At 30.1% G+C, this 17,812-nt stretch overlaps 3 protein-coding genes across 3 annotated transcripts in view; all 3 read right to left on the reverse strand.

Moving 5' to 3' along the window:
• Positions 1-17,812, reverse strand: part of LOC143246580 (cytochrome P450 3A6-like) — a 96,201-nt gene that overhangs the window by 59,337 nt on the left and 19,052 nt on the right. The window lies entirely within an intron of this gene.
• Positions 1-17,812, reverse strand: part of LOC143247876 (cytochrome P450 3A8-like) — a 47,131-nt gene that overhangs the window by 14,754 nt on the left and 14,565 nt on the right. The window contains exons 8-13 of the mRNA XM_076496433.1: positions 15,883-15,933; positions 15,368-15,428; positions 5,200-5,287; positions 4,869-4,965; positions 4,312-4,364; positions 337-433 (exon numbers count right to left, since the gene is read on the reverse strand). Of these exons, the coding sequence (XP_076352548.1) occupies positions 337-433; positions 4,312-4,364; positions 4,869-4,965; positions 5,200-5,287; positions 15,368-15,428; positions 15,883-15,933 (447 nt within the window). The remainder of the gene's footprint in view (positions 1-336; positions 434-4,311; positions 4,365-4,868; positions 4,966-5,199; positions 5,288-15,367; positions 15,429-15,882; positions 15,934-17,812) is intronic.
• On the reverse strand, positions 10,688-14,925 carry LOC143246581 (cytochrome P450 3A19-like). Its single transcript, XM_076493534.1, is given in 5 exon segments — positions 10,688-11,147; positions 12,694-12,856; positions 13,806-13,839; positions 13,842-13,948; positions 14,767-14,925. Coding segments are annotated over 4 exon segments (378 nt in total). The 5' UTR covers positions 13,933-13,948; positions 14,767-14,925; the 3' UTR covers positions 10,688-11,057.

The following is a 17,812-nucleotide window of genomic DNA, read 5'->3' on the forward strand; positions in this document are numbered from 1 at the left end:
GGAAATTTGAAAAGTTAATTATGTAAAACATTCTTACTTTGCATTTATTCTTATTTTCACTAATTGGTTATTACGATATCTTGCAATATATGTATGTGTGAAAAGAAATATTATAATTTTCACATTATTATTATAAACATGATTTGTTGTTTTGTAAGACGAATTGTTTGTTTGTATTATCTTCTTTCTACTTTTGTCAAGAACAGAAATTTGTTGTTTTTAATGTAAATCCACATCTTTCAGTGATTGTATCACTATAATATAATATTGTTATTAAAATCAGGATGGAATCGTGTGTATGTTTATACAAGACTGAAATAAAACTATGTGACTTACTCTTCGGTCTACAAAAATATGGAAATCTTTCACTAACATAGTCTTCAGTAAATATGGTTCTGCAAGAGATAGAACTGGTTGTGTTCCATCATAGAACCTGAAATGAATAATAAGGTTCTTCTATTAAATAACACTAATGGATGATTATTAATTTTAATATAAATTAAGTTTGCATTTACAGGGTACTCACATAAATATTTGGTTTGTTTGGAGTCACAATGATGTCCAGCAAATAAATTTAAAATTATTCACAGGAACAGAAGATCCCAAAATATTATGTAGAGAAGAAATAGAACACTGATAGTAAAAGAAATAAAAAGGGAAAACAAACCAACTAAGAGTAAAGAAACGAAACAAAATCTTTTATTCCCTTTTATTGTGTTTATGATTCACTTCTTATTTGTTTGATGTCAAGTAAACTGCCGGGGTACGATACAGAGACAAAAACATGATTTACGGTTCAAATTCAGATAAAAATGTTAAAGTTTGTTACAATTATACAATGCAGCATACGTCATCGTCTGTTTCGAAGAGCATTTACAAAGGTAAAAACCACTTTGTATAATAATTGGAGGGGAATAGTGAGTTCAACAGGTCATTAGGGTCACCATGACACTACCAGTAGTTAAAGCATTAAATTACTTTAGTAACCGACATTCTTTGTAAAGAATAATCATTAACGTAATATTAATACTTTTTTAGATAATTATTATTTTTTTAAAAAGTCTATTTAATGACATAATGTATAATAAGTCTTATTTCTGGGTGCACTAACTGGCTAGTTAATTAAACATGATGTCATCTGATAACATCTATGGATACACAAGTCGGTATAATTATTATGTCATTCAGAAATTCTAGTAAGTGCTTGCAGCAAAGACAGTTGTTTGGGACATTGTGTTATTGTAATTCATTGGTTGTCTACAAATGTAAATTTCACATGAAAAGGCCGAAAAGCTCCAGCAATACACGTTGGAACATCTTATATTAAAATAATTTTGGATACTTGGTTAAACAAACCATGTTACAACAGCCAGAAATTACAATGAAATGAAATATATTAGAATTTTCATTTGGTAACTTTGGTCTTTTTTGGGAAGGATTTTATTTGATTGAGATTGTTTGCAATTTATCAGAAAGCAACGTGTGGGTTATGTGAACGATTCCAGTTAATTGGATTCACGATCAAATTTTCCTTGTAAATATATTTATATTGCAAAGCTTGGACTAATCAATTACGTCAATGATAAAGCTTCACAATGGGTTAACCAAAGATGCACAATGGGTTATCAGTGGTCTACCCACCAAGAGTGTTGAAACCCAGTTTCTTGTGTTCTAAGTCCAAAGTCGTACTGCTGTTTCACTGGGTAGTGGGGGTGAAGACCAATGTAAAGTGACAATGTTTTCACTCCTGTATGGTCTGTGTTCGACCTTTAGATATTTTTATCTTGTAATAACCTAATACTTCGATAGAGATAAACCCTGAGTGACAAGGCCACATTTTTTTTCTATCCAGAGTGTCAGTCAGGAGATCATCAACTGCTTGAAAAAATCGTATTGTATTTCTTTAAATTCGTTTTTTGTTAATGTGTGAATGGAAAATATCAGTTCTTTCATCGCTAAGGTAATGTTTATAAGTTTCATTCAATAAAGCAGGATTTTTTTAGTAAAATAAAGAACTCAGGCTATTGTGTTTTGTAATTTGAAACAAACACAAGTGACTTTGATCATTCGGGCGTTTTGGGTTTGGCTTGACTAGGTGGGTTAAGGGTCGCACCAAACATTTCGCTTTTTCAACCGTGGGGGCGTTATAACATGAGGGTCAATCACACTCTTCGTTGGTAAAAGAGAAGCCCAAGAGTAGGCGGTGAATGGTGATGATTAGCTGCCTTCCCTCTACTCTTACACTGCTGAATTAGAAACGGCTAGCGCAGATAGCCTTGGAGTAGCTTTGCGCGAAATTCCAAAACAAAGAAACAAAAACAAATCGGGCGTGTTTCACTAAATTAAGTGGTTGTTGATAATTTAAACACAAGTAGTAGTGTAATTTGTTTCAAGTTAAAAATTTAACGTCCATTAATTTCGGCCCACAAGTAACATGTTGACTTGCAATAGTAAAAACCAGGTTTGGATACCGATCAGGGCGGAGCACATTTAGCCCATTGTATAGAAACCAGGCAGAACGAAAAAGACATTTTATGTTGTTGTTATTTGTTTTATTTTTTATTGTTGTTCGGTGTAAAGCTACACAAGAGTTTATTTGTGCTATGGTCTCCCCAGTTATCAAAACCCGGCTTTTAGTGTGGAAAGTCCCCTAATTTACAGCTGAGCAACCGGTCGGGAGCAATAAAATATATAAAACTACACTCAAAATAGAATTATAACAAATAATGGATTAGGTATTCTCATTCTAAGGTTTAAGAAATATTTTCAGTACAAAAATATTCCATTATTTAATGTTGTTTTTTGTTTTTTATAACAACTTTAATAAAAAATCATAACTCGTCATTTTCCTGAAAATGTAAATACAAAATAATCTTTATAAACTAATGACTGAAGTTCAGTTTTGAATGTTAGGGACACACACCATAGCCGTTCCTTCACTAAGGTATGAGACAAGGGTTCCAGTTCATATTAAGTTTGGTTATTACTTTAGGTAGAATATTATTTTTCTATATATTTATACTGTATGTGATCAGTTACCCAATGTTGTTTACAGTAATTGTTTACATAAAATTGTAAAGAGGTATACAATTATAGTATGCCGTATATAAACTGAATAATGATTGTCAAAAACAACCAAACAAGTTGTAAACGAATTGACTGTCTGTGTGAAAGTTTGCTTGAAGTCGTTGCGAAACGTCGTTCTTTCAACAAGAGCGACTTCTGTAGATTAGTTAACCAGGACTTTCTTATCAAGTGTAACTACAAACTAATCCCTTGCTGCCCATTCCAACTTTATCCGTTCACCATGCCCTGTAAAAGAATTACAGTCTTACACTTTTGTGTTTTTGGGGTGAGTGGGTATACATGGATTTTAATTATAATGCAAGAGACAACTTCGAACAAATACAGTTCATGACACAATTATAAAATCTCAGAAATAATAAGACCCAGAAAACAGACCTGTAACCTTCCTCAGAAGTAACAGTAGTGTAACAAAAGCACATAGTTCATATTTGTGATGTATAGAAAGTCTTGTGTTTCCCAAATAACATTTCAGGAACGTTTAACTTACTGTGTTTTGCATGAAAGCCAATGCTGTTTTGAAAACATTTTATGGGCAATTTCAATCTCTTTGTGCTATTCATTATTTTAGCTATTTTTGTTAAAATGTCTGAGGTGTATCCTATGGTGTGAGTGTGTAAGCGTGTGTGTTTTCTTATAGCAAAGCACATCGGGCTATCTACTGAATCCACCGAAGAGAATCGAACCCCTGATTATAGCGTTGTAAATCCGTAGACTTACCGCTTTACTAGTGGGTTTCTCCTCATGGACCCAGCAAACCTTCGTCCAAAATTTGATGAAGATCCACAAACTCTAAGTGAAATGGTGGAGCAAAAACCTTAATGAAACCGAGGAATGAAAAACATGAAGACTTGTGTGAATTTCAACCTGCATTTAATGATCCTCCACATCAATTTTAGTGAAGATCCATCCACTCTCTGCGAAGTATTTACATGGTCATATAACAGACAGAACTATTATATTTACATAGATGGAGCTAGTGCATTAGATCCGCGTGTGACGTATTCATGACGTCATATTTGTACACAAAGAATTGAAAATATAAGGTTCTCCTTAGTGGTAACCAGAGGAGAAATGGAAAATTCGTGACCCATATTGCAAATCTACATACATACAGAATAAGAATTCATGAAGTGTAAATTCGCACATCGCGAAATAAAACAAAAAAATTCCGTACAACATAAACAAGATTTATATTATAGTATGATTAATAATATAAATACTTACCCGTATAATCGTCCATATTTCACATAATTATCTTGTTCCAAAATATGGAGAGGCTAGAAAAACAAAAGTGATATAATGTTCTACTTAAAGTTTTCAGTGTTCAGAAAAATAAATAATTTTCATAAATCTTAATCAAAAGTACTTTAGTTTGAACAGATACAATTGCACACAGCCATCCAAAACGTAGAAGTTTCACAAAAGAGAAAGGAACCCAGACAACAACACTGACTGCCAACACTTCGGCCACTCGTGTGTAACCGAATAATACGTTTGACCTTTTATAAACTTCCTCACCAGAAAGTTTAATTTCATTTTTATTGTTATCCCTATTCTATAATAGCAATATTACATTACACTTCCCGTTACAATTGAAAACATTGTAGTGTAAAAGAGCCAGAAACATTAAATTCGGTACCAGATTTGGTTTCAGTAATCTATTGGTAGATCCCCATCACATCTTTTATCTCCCTTTACCAGGCAACCTTTTAATAGAAATAAAGTAACCCCCTGGTAACTTCTAATCTGCATACAATTTGTTGTCACATGTTTCCACTTACCATTTTGTACCCTTTCCATAAATTCTCCAAAGGAAATTTTGTTTTAACCGTAGGAATTCCTTTTGATTCCCAAAAGCCATAGTTCCTGGTGAGATAGCTAGATAATAAGATATAAAAGAAACTAACTAACCATCTACAGACACTGATTTTTAGAACCAGAAGTTTATACACCAACTACATCTTAATAATACTGCTGACACTTAAAATATATTACTCTGGAAACAGTGACTTAATTTGTTTTATTTTAATTTATAAAACTTTGTTTAAAATGATAGTATAAAGCTGTTGAATTCACGCTTCAACATAAGTTATATAGAAACTTTTTATTCACCTGTAAAGTCCGATGATTACTGCAACAGCACAAAGAAACCAAGGGAGGATGGATGTTAAGGTAGGAAGATCCATAGTTAAACAACTTCCTAACGAACAACATAAAGAGAACACTGATAGAAAAACATACCTGAGGTACAAATATATATAAATACACACGTGCTACACTGCGCATACGACAATGCGCATCACCTTAAAAGTGATAACGTCACACAGGCTCTGTTGTGATCGCATATTATCGATCTGTACTGATTTAGTTGTTTGTAAATTCTCAGTAAGCGATAACATATTTTTAGTTTTATTTAATAATTCAGAGTGAAAAGAAGCTAGAGGAGTGACTGATGAAAGAAATTATGAAGGACAATGATAATTATGTTATTATATATATATATATACACACACCAATGATAATTATGTTATTATACGTATATATATACACACAACAATGATAATTATTTTATTATACGTATATATATACACACAACAATGATAATTATGTTATTATACGTATATATATATACACAACAATGATAATTATGTTAGTATACCCATATATATACACACAACAATGATAATTATGTTATTATACGTATATATATACACACAACAATGATAATTATGTTATTATACGTATATATATATACAACAATGATAATTATGTTATTATACGTATATATATATACACAACAATGATAATTATGTTATTATACCTATATATATACACACAACAATGATAATTATGTTATTATACTTATATATATACACACAACAATGATAATTATGTTATTATACGTATATATATACACACAACAATGATAATTATGTTATTATGTATATATATATACACACAACAATGATAATTATGTTATTATACGCCTATATATATACACACAACAATGATAATTATGTTATTATACGTATATATATACACACAACAATGATAATTATGTTATTATACCTATATATATATACACAACAATGATAATTATGTTATTATGCATATATATATATCACAACAACAATAATTATGTTATTATACGTATATATATACACACAACAATGATAATTATGTTATTATATATATATATATATACACACAACAATGATAATTATGTTATTATACGTATATATATACACACAACAATGATAATTATGTTATTATACGTATATATATACACACAACAATGATAATTATGTTATTATACGTATATATATATACACAACAATGATAATTATGTTATATATATATATACACAACAACAATGATAATTATGTTATTATACGTATATATATACACACAACAATGATAATTATGTTATTATACGTATATATATATACACACAACAATGATAATTATGTTATTATATATATATATATACACACACAAAACAATGATAATTATGTTATTATGCGTATATATATATGTTATTATACCTATATATAATAACAATGATAATTATGTTATATATACAAAGATAATTATGTTATTATATATATATACACACACAACAATGATAATTATGTTATTATATATATATATACACACAAAACAATGATAATTATGTTATTATACGTATATATATATACATACACACAAACAATGATAATTATGTTATTATACGTATATATATACACACAACAATGAAAATTATGTTATTATACGTATATATACAAACACAACAATGATAATTAAGTTATTATACGTATATATATACACAAGAAAGATAATTATGTTATTATACGTGTATGTATATACACACAACAATGATAATTATGTTATTATACGTATATGTATATACACACAACAATGATAATTATGTTATTTTATACATATATATATATACGCACACCAATATATAAACTGATTGTTAGTTTCATTAATTTTCAAATTTGTATAAAGCTACACAGGATATTTGCGTTAATTATATGTAATATAGAAGCAACAGACAAGAAGGAAAATATATATTTGTCAACTTTTCAACTATTATTGTATATATGAATAGTGAGGCTAACCTTCACGTTACAACACCTCACTTTTGAAAGCGCAAATATGTTCGGTTATGGAAATTCGAGCCCTTGACATACAGGTTGCAAATCTATCGTCCTAAGCACCAAGTCAAGCCATGTCGCAAAATTTATTATTTCTTTAAAGACACTGTAAAAAGTACTTTTAATACAAAAACACACTGTGATAATAAATCACTGATACTAAAGGCTTTACGTTAATATTTACCTTTGTATCATGTCTCCATTGTTATACATTCTCGTGCCTAAGTGGTTACGATAACATTGATGTTACTTATCATGAAATCTACTCTCGTATTGCTGCAGGTCTGATTATAGAAAAATAATATATTTGAATGGATCAAATTAAAATACTGAACAACAATCGATACACTCATATGAAAAAAAAAACATTTGTGAGAGATCCCTCCCCCAGTGGCACAATAGTATTTCAGTTAACTTACAACATTAGAAACCTGGTTTAGATACCCGTAGAGCGAAGAGCACAGACAACCAGTTGTGTAAAAAACCATCCTCTTCCCAATACTCATAACAACAAACAAAAAAACCCTAATCTTATCACCAGTTTTAAATAATTTTGTTTACCTTCCCTTCACCTGTGTACTTTATGTCAATCAAAAAGAACAAAGGTCTTTAAAACAGAAGTACCTCACATGTGACATTAATCAACTTTGTGATTGTTTGTTTGTTTGTTTTTGAATTTCGGAAAAAGCTACTTGAGGGCTACTTGAAACTGAAGTATGTGACCTTAATCAACTTTGTGTGAACCACATAAATAATAAACCCTTTGATTTTATCCATCCATCCGGTTTCTACTATATTTAGATTGTTATGTTGTTTAGTCATAAGCCCGTTTCGAAGAGAACCATGAGGATGGAAAGGTTGTCGTATTAGGACAGTTTGAGAGATGGCATTCATAACAGTGTTAAAAATTATTTGGTTGTATTAATTAAAAACATTGAAATAGTTATTCTCTCGTGAAACATGGGTAGTTAAAATAATGAAAAATAGTAATAATCAAAAAACTAATTTTCATTTATTTCTCATTTTCATGAATCATGAAATTAATTGTTTGGCTTCAACAAGTTCTGATGAACTGGAAATATGGGTAATCGTAATGGCACTATTATGACTACTAAATTATTGGAATGGTTGAAAGCTCTATTAATTGGGGATATTAATTTTAAATAATTTCTCTTTATTATTAAGTAATAATTTTAAATCATCGAATTTAGACGTCAATACTCATGAAGTACAAAAACCAAAGATGGTCTTGATAATATACCTTAAAAATTTGACATTTAACACCACATGGATGGTCTTGATATGACCTTAAAAATATGACATTTAAAACCACATGGATGGTCTTGATATGACCTTAAAAATATGATATTTAACACCATTACACATATGTACATAATAATAGTCTATACAAAAGTAAGCAACACTTTCTAAGTTCACTTTATAACACAATAAGAATAATTCATAATGATTATGCTGAGTGAACACTGCCCAGGTGCTTATAACTACATTAAAGTGAACCCTATGTGGCGTCTATAGTGAACAACATTCTGACGGTCCACTCTAAATATTTTAAAAGTACCGGTTGTTGGGTTTTTTACATGAGTTTTGATGTTGTTACATATTTGCCATGTTATATGTCTGATATACATGAACATTTTTGTTGTGGCTAACAGTTAATAACATATTTCATGTGTGTTGGTCCATAACGAAATTTAAAACTGAATTTTATGCCTTATATTTGCTTGCACGTCTGGTCATTGTTAGTATTCATATAAAACCTAGAAATTGAAAAATGTAGTTATAAGTTATTACAGTAATGTGACGAATGTTATTACATAAAATTAATCACAAGATATAATTATCACACGATTACTTTGTATTGGTTTATGATTATTACATTTTATGTTCACTTTGTCATGACTTGTTTTAACATGTAATTGTTTCCATATTCTCTGTTTACAGTTAAGATATAGATATATCTTCATAAAATTATTTGTATTTTCCTCAGTTTTATATAAAACTTTGGTCGTGTTTTTGGTTATAATCCCGTTCCTTTAAGAACGTAACCAACCAACTTCTGGTTAATGTGAGAACATCCCACCTCAGTCAGGTTAGATCCATGTTTTATTTATATTTTGTTCTGTGTATATCATACTATAAAATGTTTAAATTCAGTCTATCTGATATTATTGATAGCTCTACTGCTCTCATGATCATTTCTTATTTTTTTATTTTTAGCTAAAGATCGCAAATTTGATCGACTGGGTTCAAATCAGACACCAATGTCAAAATAAGATTTCAAAGGCTGGTGTATAAAAGATTAATTGTCAAAAAGCATTAGAAATAAAGACTATTTGATTGCTGTAAATATTACATGTTTCTATATTGTTAATATTATATTCTAATCAGAGCACGCCACCTACTTAGAGATGGATAGGACAGTAACCTGGTAATCAGAAGAGCTAATTAAACACTTCTAAGGTTTATAGTCCATAACTTTATCAGTTTGGTACCATAACATTTAACGATATTTCGTTCAGATGATTTAGATTAGTCAAAAATACATTCACCGTAGGCTAAGAATGGAAAATAATCACTATACTAAAAGTATAGAGTAAAGGTAATAAAATTCGCTATGTTAAACATTCAACCAAGGTATCAATAAAATGATAATAAAGACACAACTCTTTATACCGTATTTATGGAATACAAAACAACCATCCGTTACCTTTAAAAACTAATGTAATGTTAATTATGCAACATGATGTTACCGTTCTTAATCAACACTTTCAACACCCCTCCCTAAAAAATGTTTTTAACCAATGAAATACCATAATTATTTCCGCTAAGGCACTACTTCAAACGTTGCTGTTTATGTATGAGGTCAAGTAAGAAACCATTACCAAAGTTTGACCAGAAGTTAATAACTTATAGAGATACAGAATAATAAACTAAAATTAAATATATAACTGAATCACACGATAAGTAACTTCAATACTACTTCACTAAAGACTGTTTGTTCATGTTTTGATTTTATTTGAGTCTTGAACAGTTTTACTGTGTAGTTTTTTAACACTTTGTTTATAAATTCAATCTTTTCTCGTGGTATGAATATCCAATTAACCAGTACAAAACATGGTTGGATAACTAATACTTTTAAAAGCTGGTTGAACACTCACAGTATCAACATTGTTTAAAATGACATTTAGTTTTAACGTTTAGAAAGAACATATCTGAGTCGCCAAGTGTTCGTTTTGTGTAGTTAGCTAAAAGTGTAAACTGAATGAAAACTTTGTATATTCATGTCTAACTTCGACAGGTTTTTCTAGTAATTTTCAAAATTTCTTTATTACAAAAAGTTAACTAACAAACTACATTGGCACAGAATCTCTATTAATTATAAGTTTTATTTAAGATAATAAATCACAATAAGGAGAAACTTTTTATTATCATCCAGGAAGAGTTTATTCAGAAAATTGTCAAAACAATGTTTGTTACAAATACATAAACGTTAGTTTATCACTTGTTTACTATAAATATTACCATACTTTATCTTCTTCATTTATCATTTATAATAACATCCTTTATATATATACCATATAGTAATATACTGAATTACATAAAATATTAAGCCTAACCACACTGGCAACCAAAAGTAACAATCATTTATATTTAATAACAGAAGTAAGCTTGAAATGACACTATTAGAAATATTTCTATTGGTTGTAACAAACATAACAAGAACCTCACTGTCAATCAACAGATAAGAGTCTGAATTACAAAACATGTTGTTCTTATTGGAGTGGTCTCTTAATATGAATGTCCGTTTCTACGTTCAACCTTGAGAGTGACGTCAGAGACTTGGATTAATCCGACTGCTGGAACAAACTTCAAAGGAACCTGTAGGATACAAACACTAAATGTGAAATACGTTTATAAAAGTAACTTGTAAAACAACTGAGAAATAGTGGAGAGTGGTCACCATTCATCAGTTAACCAAGCATTATTTCAATATTGTTGTATGTATTATATACACGGTGTAGCTAAAAAACTCACATAATTTTATTTACCACATATACTAAAGAGTTACAACATATGAACATTTATTTACTAACAGCATATATTCTACAAAATAAAGATCTCAGTTTACCACATACTTTTTCAGTGGATTTCCTGCGAATGATGGTTGTACGTAGACCCACAACGAATAGAAATCAAAGCACTCTCATACAAGTACAGATCTATGTAATGCCATAAATCAAAGCTCCATATACAGTGTGTATTCAAGCTATCACATTAAAACTGCAGATCAAAGATGTCCTGTGCAGAGTATATTCCTAAATAGCCCCATACTGTGTATAAACCTAAATAGCCCAACATAGAGTACCGATACAAATAGTCCAATATGGAGTACCGACGTTAGTAGGTCAATACAAAGAGTACAAGTCCAATAATTATATTCAGAGAGCAGATCTACGCAATCCCAGTACCAATATGGATCTAAGTAGTCTCATACAGAATACACCATTGAGTTGAGAAACACAATTCGTTCTTTCTACAAAGTTGAACGAATTTAGATGAAAGAACTTACAGATCCTAATACCATAAAAAGAGATCAGGAAACAGTCTGTAAGAATATATAAAGTCAGGTTTTGGGTCAATATCCGTAATGGTGATAATATTTAAAGTGAATTTAACATCGATGATGCCAATTCAGGTAAGATCACTTGTAGAAATTCGAGAACAACAATAACAAGTTAACACATAATAAATATAAGAATAATCAAGATTTGGTGTATCTAAAGGATTTTCTGGATTCTGACAATTTACTGTCAATCGGATTCCGGATGAACTACGCCTCACACAGAATACAGCTTTATTTGCTGCTAATCCTCGAAGTTATAGGATTATCAACTAGTGCTATGCAATTTTAAGTTATGAAACTAAGTTAAACTGTAAGTAATATAAGATTCGAAATGTTGTTATTTTCAGATAATATCTCGATATCTTTCTAAATAAACTATCAAACCCAAAGACTCAAAATAAAGCACAATGTGTAAAAATATTTATTTTTAAAAAACTTTTATGACCAAAGTAATAGTACATGAAATCGAATTTTAAATCCTTATAATAGACAAACAACTTTGTAAAAAACAATAACAACTTTTAATCACTAAAGTAACAATGTTCTAAATTGATATAAATCATCTGTAAAAAACAATAACAACTTTTAATCACTAAAGTAACAATGCTCTAAATTGATATAAATCATCTGTAAAAAACAATAACAACTTTTAATCACTAAAGTAACAGTGTTCTTAAGCCATATGGCTTAACAAAATCAATGAAAATATATTTTTTTATTTACATATAGCTACTTTCTTAATTTCTCAATATACAAAAATAAAGGATCGTTTTATGTAAAATAAAGAAAACTTATCTTTACCTCAGTTTCAGAACAAGGTAGAAAACGCAAATGACGTAGGATGTGGACCAAACATAATTTTATTTCCATTAGAGCGAATCGCATTCCTATACAGTTCCTGGGACCAGCCCCGAATGGCATGTAAGTGTATGGTACAATGTTGGATTTGTTCTCAGGAAGAAATCTGTATGTACAAGAAGTTTATTTCGACTCTCAAAATTTGAAATTTTCTAAAACAAAATAATAATAATAATGGACAAATTACAAAATGAATTTCTTAAACATATAATTCAAATGTTTAACTATTTATTTTCTTCTCTCAATATTTATTCCACATTATTTTATAGAAGATACAATCAGCCTGGCCTAGTACCTCGATTGTAAAGAAAAGTATTGAAATAAGCGTAAATTATTTTGTTCACAAGGCTAATGTAAAAACAAAATCTGTAAATTAGTGTCCAGGTGTCTAAAATGTGTACACTTCTGATCAAGGAAATAAGCACACGTAGTTGAAGATATGAAAATTATCTTTACTTCTTAACACACATTAATAGTCAGTTCAACCAGTATTTCCAACACATATAACTATATTACATTTTACTAGTGTATGACTTCATAGTGAAATAAATCTGTTTTAATAAAGTTAAGAAACAATAAACAAAACATCCATGTTTACACTCTTTATATAATGTTCTGACTTATAACGTCAGTTATCAGAATGTTGTCTGTAATAAATTTTGGTCTTTATCTTAAGAGGTAACTCTTGTATTTAACCGATGTTTTAATTGTAACTGCAGTTCTGAGGTAAGCGACTTTTAACTAATTAAATACTTAGCAATTGAGCAATAGAACAACTAAATATAAAAGTAACGTCACACCATGTTATTAAATGACAATCACCTGTTACCTGTCTATGTCACATGAAGCCAACACTTACTTTTCGGAACCACTGCAAAGAAATATTACCTGTCCTAAAAAACAACACTTGTCACTTGTCTGGAGCAAAATAAAATAGCTGTTGCCCATCCAGTTCGGATAAAACTAATTCATACTTGTCTGGACTACATAGAAAAACAGTTGTTGCACGTAAGTCCAGCTGTTATCTTTCTGTGTTAAATAAAATATGCCACTACCTGTCTGGATCAAATTTCTCCGGGTCTGGAAAGTTTTAGGGTCATGGTGCATGGCGTATATTGGGAACCTTACTGGTGTGTCTTTAGGTATAGTCAGCCCTATATCATCAAACGTATAATCTTCCATAGCACGTCTTTCCCCACTGTAAAAATAATTAAATAAGCTCTATGTAACAGTTAAACAATAAGATCTAGTAATTTACTTTATAACATTTAAGATGTTACCAATCAAATCAATTAAACATTGTGTATTTATTTTAATATTAACGTTTGTTAAAGTTAAATTTATGTTTAGAAATGCATTTAACGTATACTGTTAAATATGCATCGCGAAATTCCAGGCTATCATTAAAGTTATAGAATCAGGCTATTTGAAATTGTAAAATGTAACAGCATAACAGTGAATGGTCTCTAAAAGTTATATTTGATCTAATAAAATATGTTCAATGTATTTCTTGACTTTTTTTTTAATTCATTCAAGGCAGCTCTTCCCACATGAACATAATTTGAACCTAATGTTAAGCCAACATGTAAAATGAGGTCAGAATAATGAAAATATACAGATAAATTATTAAGACTTAATCGTGTTTTTTGTATTTTGTATTTGTCACTCGGACTGATGTTACAGAAGGATATAATTTGTTAAACAAAATGAAACAATTAAACCTAATTTAAACCTAAAATCAAATGTATTTTAACTGGAAATGGTGTTTTATAGGTTGAATTAAATAATTGTGTAGTAAAGTCCAGAAAATTAGAATGGAAACAAATATAAACGATATCTAACAGAAGGTATTTCTGTCAGTACTCATCGCAAATTAGTATTTGTTTATCTTTGGAACACCAGATGGAGTGAAACTTCTCTTTTTTATATTAATTCCTTTTTTCCAGTACTGAATTCCGTTAGTTTTTGTAAAGTTTGATAACATATTTTGAAAATAAAATAAAAATGTACCGTTACCTTTCAAATAACCTGATATTAGAATATTTGCTTTCAGCCGTCGAGTTGTCATAATGTGATGGTCAATACCACTATTCGGTGGTGAAAGAGTAGCTCAACAGTTGGTGGTGGGCGGTGTTGACTATTTGCCTTTCCTCTAGCCCAACACTGTTAAATTAGGGACGCCTAGCGCAGATACCCTTCTTGTAGCTTCGAGCGAATTTCAAAAACGAAACAAAACCTGGCAAAGATCAGTAACTGTACTACTTTTAAATATCGTTTGACAACTGATAGTTCATGAAATTTGAAAATGTTTAGATAAAAATATAGTAAAATGTGAGAATAGGAAACAGATAAACAATTGAAAGAGTGGTTTATTGAACGTAAAGTAATGAAATATCTAAGATAAATATTTAGTGTTTTTCTGAAGGTAAGAGTAGACTATTTAATAACATGCAATAATCCATTTCTGCGAGTTCGTTTTTGTTGTGCAAGCACTGTTTACAACTGTCTCATGGTTATGTACAGGTCCTAACGTCTCGTGTTACATCAAATATTTATAAAATCTCTAATACGATATTAGCTGTTACTTACAGTGATGAAGGAGGGTAGATTCGAATACTTTCACATACAACTGCATCCAAGTATTTCATAGAGCTGACAGATTCGTAAGTGTCGTGTTCCTAGACCATACAAGTTTTACACTTTAATTCAGTTAAAATTCCTGTCTTTAACATACGACAACGTTTCTGCATTATATCCGTATATACACAGTCTGATTGGAGAAATAAATTATGCGTTAATTCTAAATTATGAAAGAAATTATATTCGACAGTTTCTAAAATATAAGGAACAAATTTCTCACTATACCACACTTGTATTAAACAAACTTTGAAATTTTATGACACTCTTACCATAATACCACTTTCAATCATCATAATTTAACAGGATTCACATTTCATAGTAAACTGAAGGAACTTGTTTTAATGGTTTATGTAGTAATATTGTTCTCTCTTTTTTTTATACTTTTGTGATTCGATAAACTCTTTTTTTACTGGAATATTTTTCTTTTTATTAACTTGGTGTTTTATACACACAACATGTTATTACTGCTTTCATAATAAATTATAGGCTTACCTGTGAAGGTATGGTTTCATCAATTTCCTGATATAATTTATTTTGGCAATCCTGATTTAAAGCCAACAGATACACAATGTATGATAAAGCACTAGCCGTAGTTTCGTAACCACCCAAGAAGAATATAACGCATTGAGCAACAAGCTCGTCTTGGGTCAAATCTAGAATAGTAATTATATAATATAAATATTATTTGTTCATGTTCAATAACAAATTCAATAACGTAAAGATATATAAATCGAATTTCTTTCGAACTTTCTCTCACGCGTAAAACGAATAAATTCAATCAATCAGTAAGAACTTAAATAAATTAGCTTGAGCTTGTACAGGTGGAAACAGGATTAGTTAACTAATGATGGTGTAGAATTTGTTATATAATATAAATACTTTTCTTAAAGGCTTATAATGCTAACATTCATGGTTTGATGAATCAATTGTGTAGCTTTATGTTTACCAACAAACTATTTGGTAAAAGAAAAGAGTCAGAAAGAGTGTACCTAAATAAAACCTAAACGTATTTCAATATTATCATTGGTTATCAGTATTATATTACAACCTTAAAAATATTTAAAAAGTATGAATGAACACTAATCAGTATGTTACGAATCAACCAAAATTAAAGTTTAACAGTATTTATATTCCTGTCGTTAACATTACTGTTTATGGTTCCAAACTATATTCACCTGACGTAAAATTAACTTCGTGGTTTAAATGCTCGAAGACCATCATGCACGAATTGTCACAATTCCAACCAAAATCTTAAAAATTATTTTACTTCTTTTAACCTGCTTAGCTACTTAGTGATAACGATTTCACACTTTCTGTAAATTATTACAATCGTCAGTTAGATCGTACAAATAACATTTGTCAAAATGTGTTTGACAACTCGTGAAAACAAAACTCAAACTATTACATTTGATCTTCTACGTCATGTCTGACCATATTTTTAAATTTTCTCACATTTATTTTGTAACTTGTTGTTGAAGAATTTAAAATTTTCTTCTTCGTATCCATAATTGTTGACATTTTTAATGTCCTCTTTGGAGTTCTGCAGTTTGTTGTCCATGGTCTCTAGTAGCAACTGAAGGAAGTCTATTCGCTTTGTCTGAAATCATCGGAAACCTTTTGTTATTGAAGAAAAACATGTGAAATTATTAACTAATGTTGAGTAAATGTCATTGTTATCATTTTTATTTTAAGACACATAATAATACTCCCAAACACCCCTGCAAAATAGAGATTAAATATTAATTACCTCAGGACTGTGTTTACGTTGGTCAATTATCTTGAGAGTCAACTTCTTGAAAAACTCCATACCCGATGGGTCGATCATGGAGATTTTGAACAGTTTCATGATGCTAGGGAAGGCAACTAAAAGAAGAAAGGTAATTCATTAGAACGTTATTGTGTAACTTAGACAATATATTATTTTCATACATTTCAAAATATACATGAGCATTTTATAAAAGTTTTGCTTAACAATTAAAAACACAGCTATAATAGATTTTGAGTATTACTTGGCAACGCTTATGAATGTTATATCGAAGGGAGTGTTGGACATTTCAAGAAACTGTAAATCTCCTGGAACGCGATGAGATGTGTTGTTTAATTTTCAATCCAGTAAATGTTAAATATCAGTGGAAGACCAGAAAAAGGGCACCTAATCATTACAACCAATCGCCAACTCTTGGGTTACTTGTTTTTGTTTGTTTTTGAATTTCTCGCGAAACTACTCGAGGGCTATCTGTCTGCGTTACCCGTCTTTAATTTAGCAGTGTAAGACTAGAGGCAAGGCAGGTAGGCATCACCACCCACCGCCTACCCTTGGGTCACTCTTTTACCAACGAATAGTGAGATTGACCGTCACGTTATAACCCCCCCCACAGCTGAAAGGGCGAGGATGGTTTGGTACGACCGGAATTCGAACCCG

Source organism: Tachypleus tridentatus, chromosome 3 (assembly GCF_004210375.1).
Source record: "Tachypleus tridentatus isolate NWPU-2018 chromosome 3, ASM421037v1, whole genome shotgun sequence".
In the NCBI taxonomy this organism is placed as follows: Eukaryota; Metazoa; Arthropoda; class Merostomata; order Xiphosura; family Limulidae; genus Tachypleus; species Tachypleus tridentatus.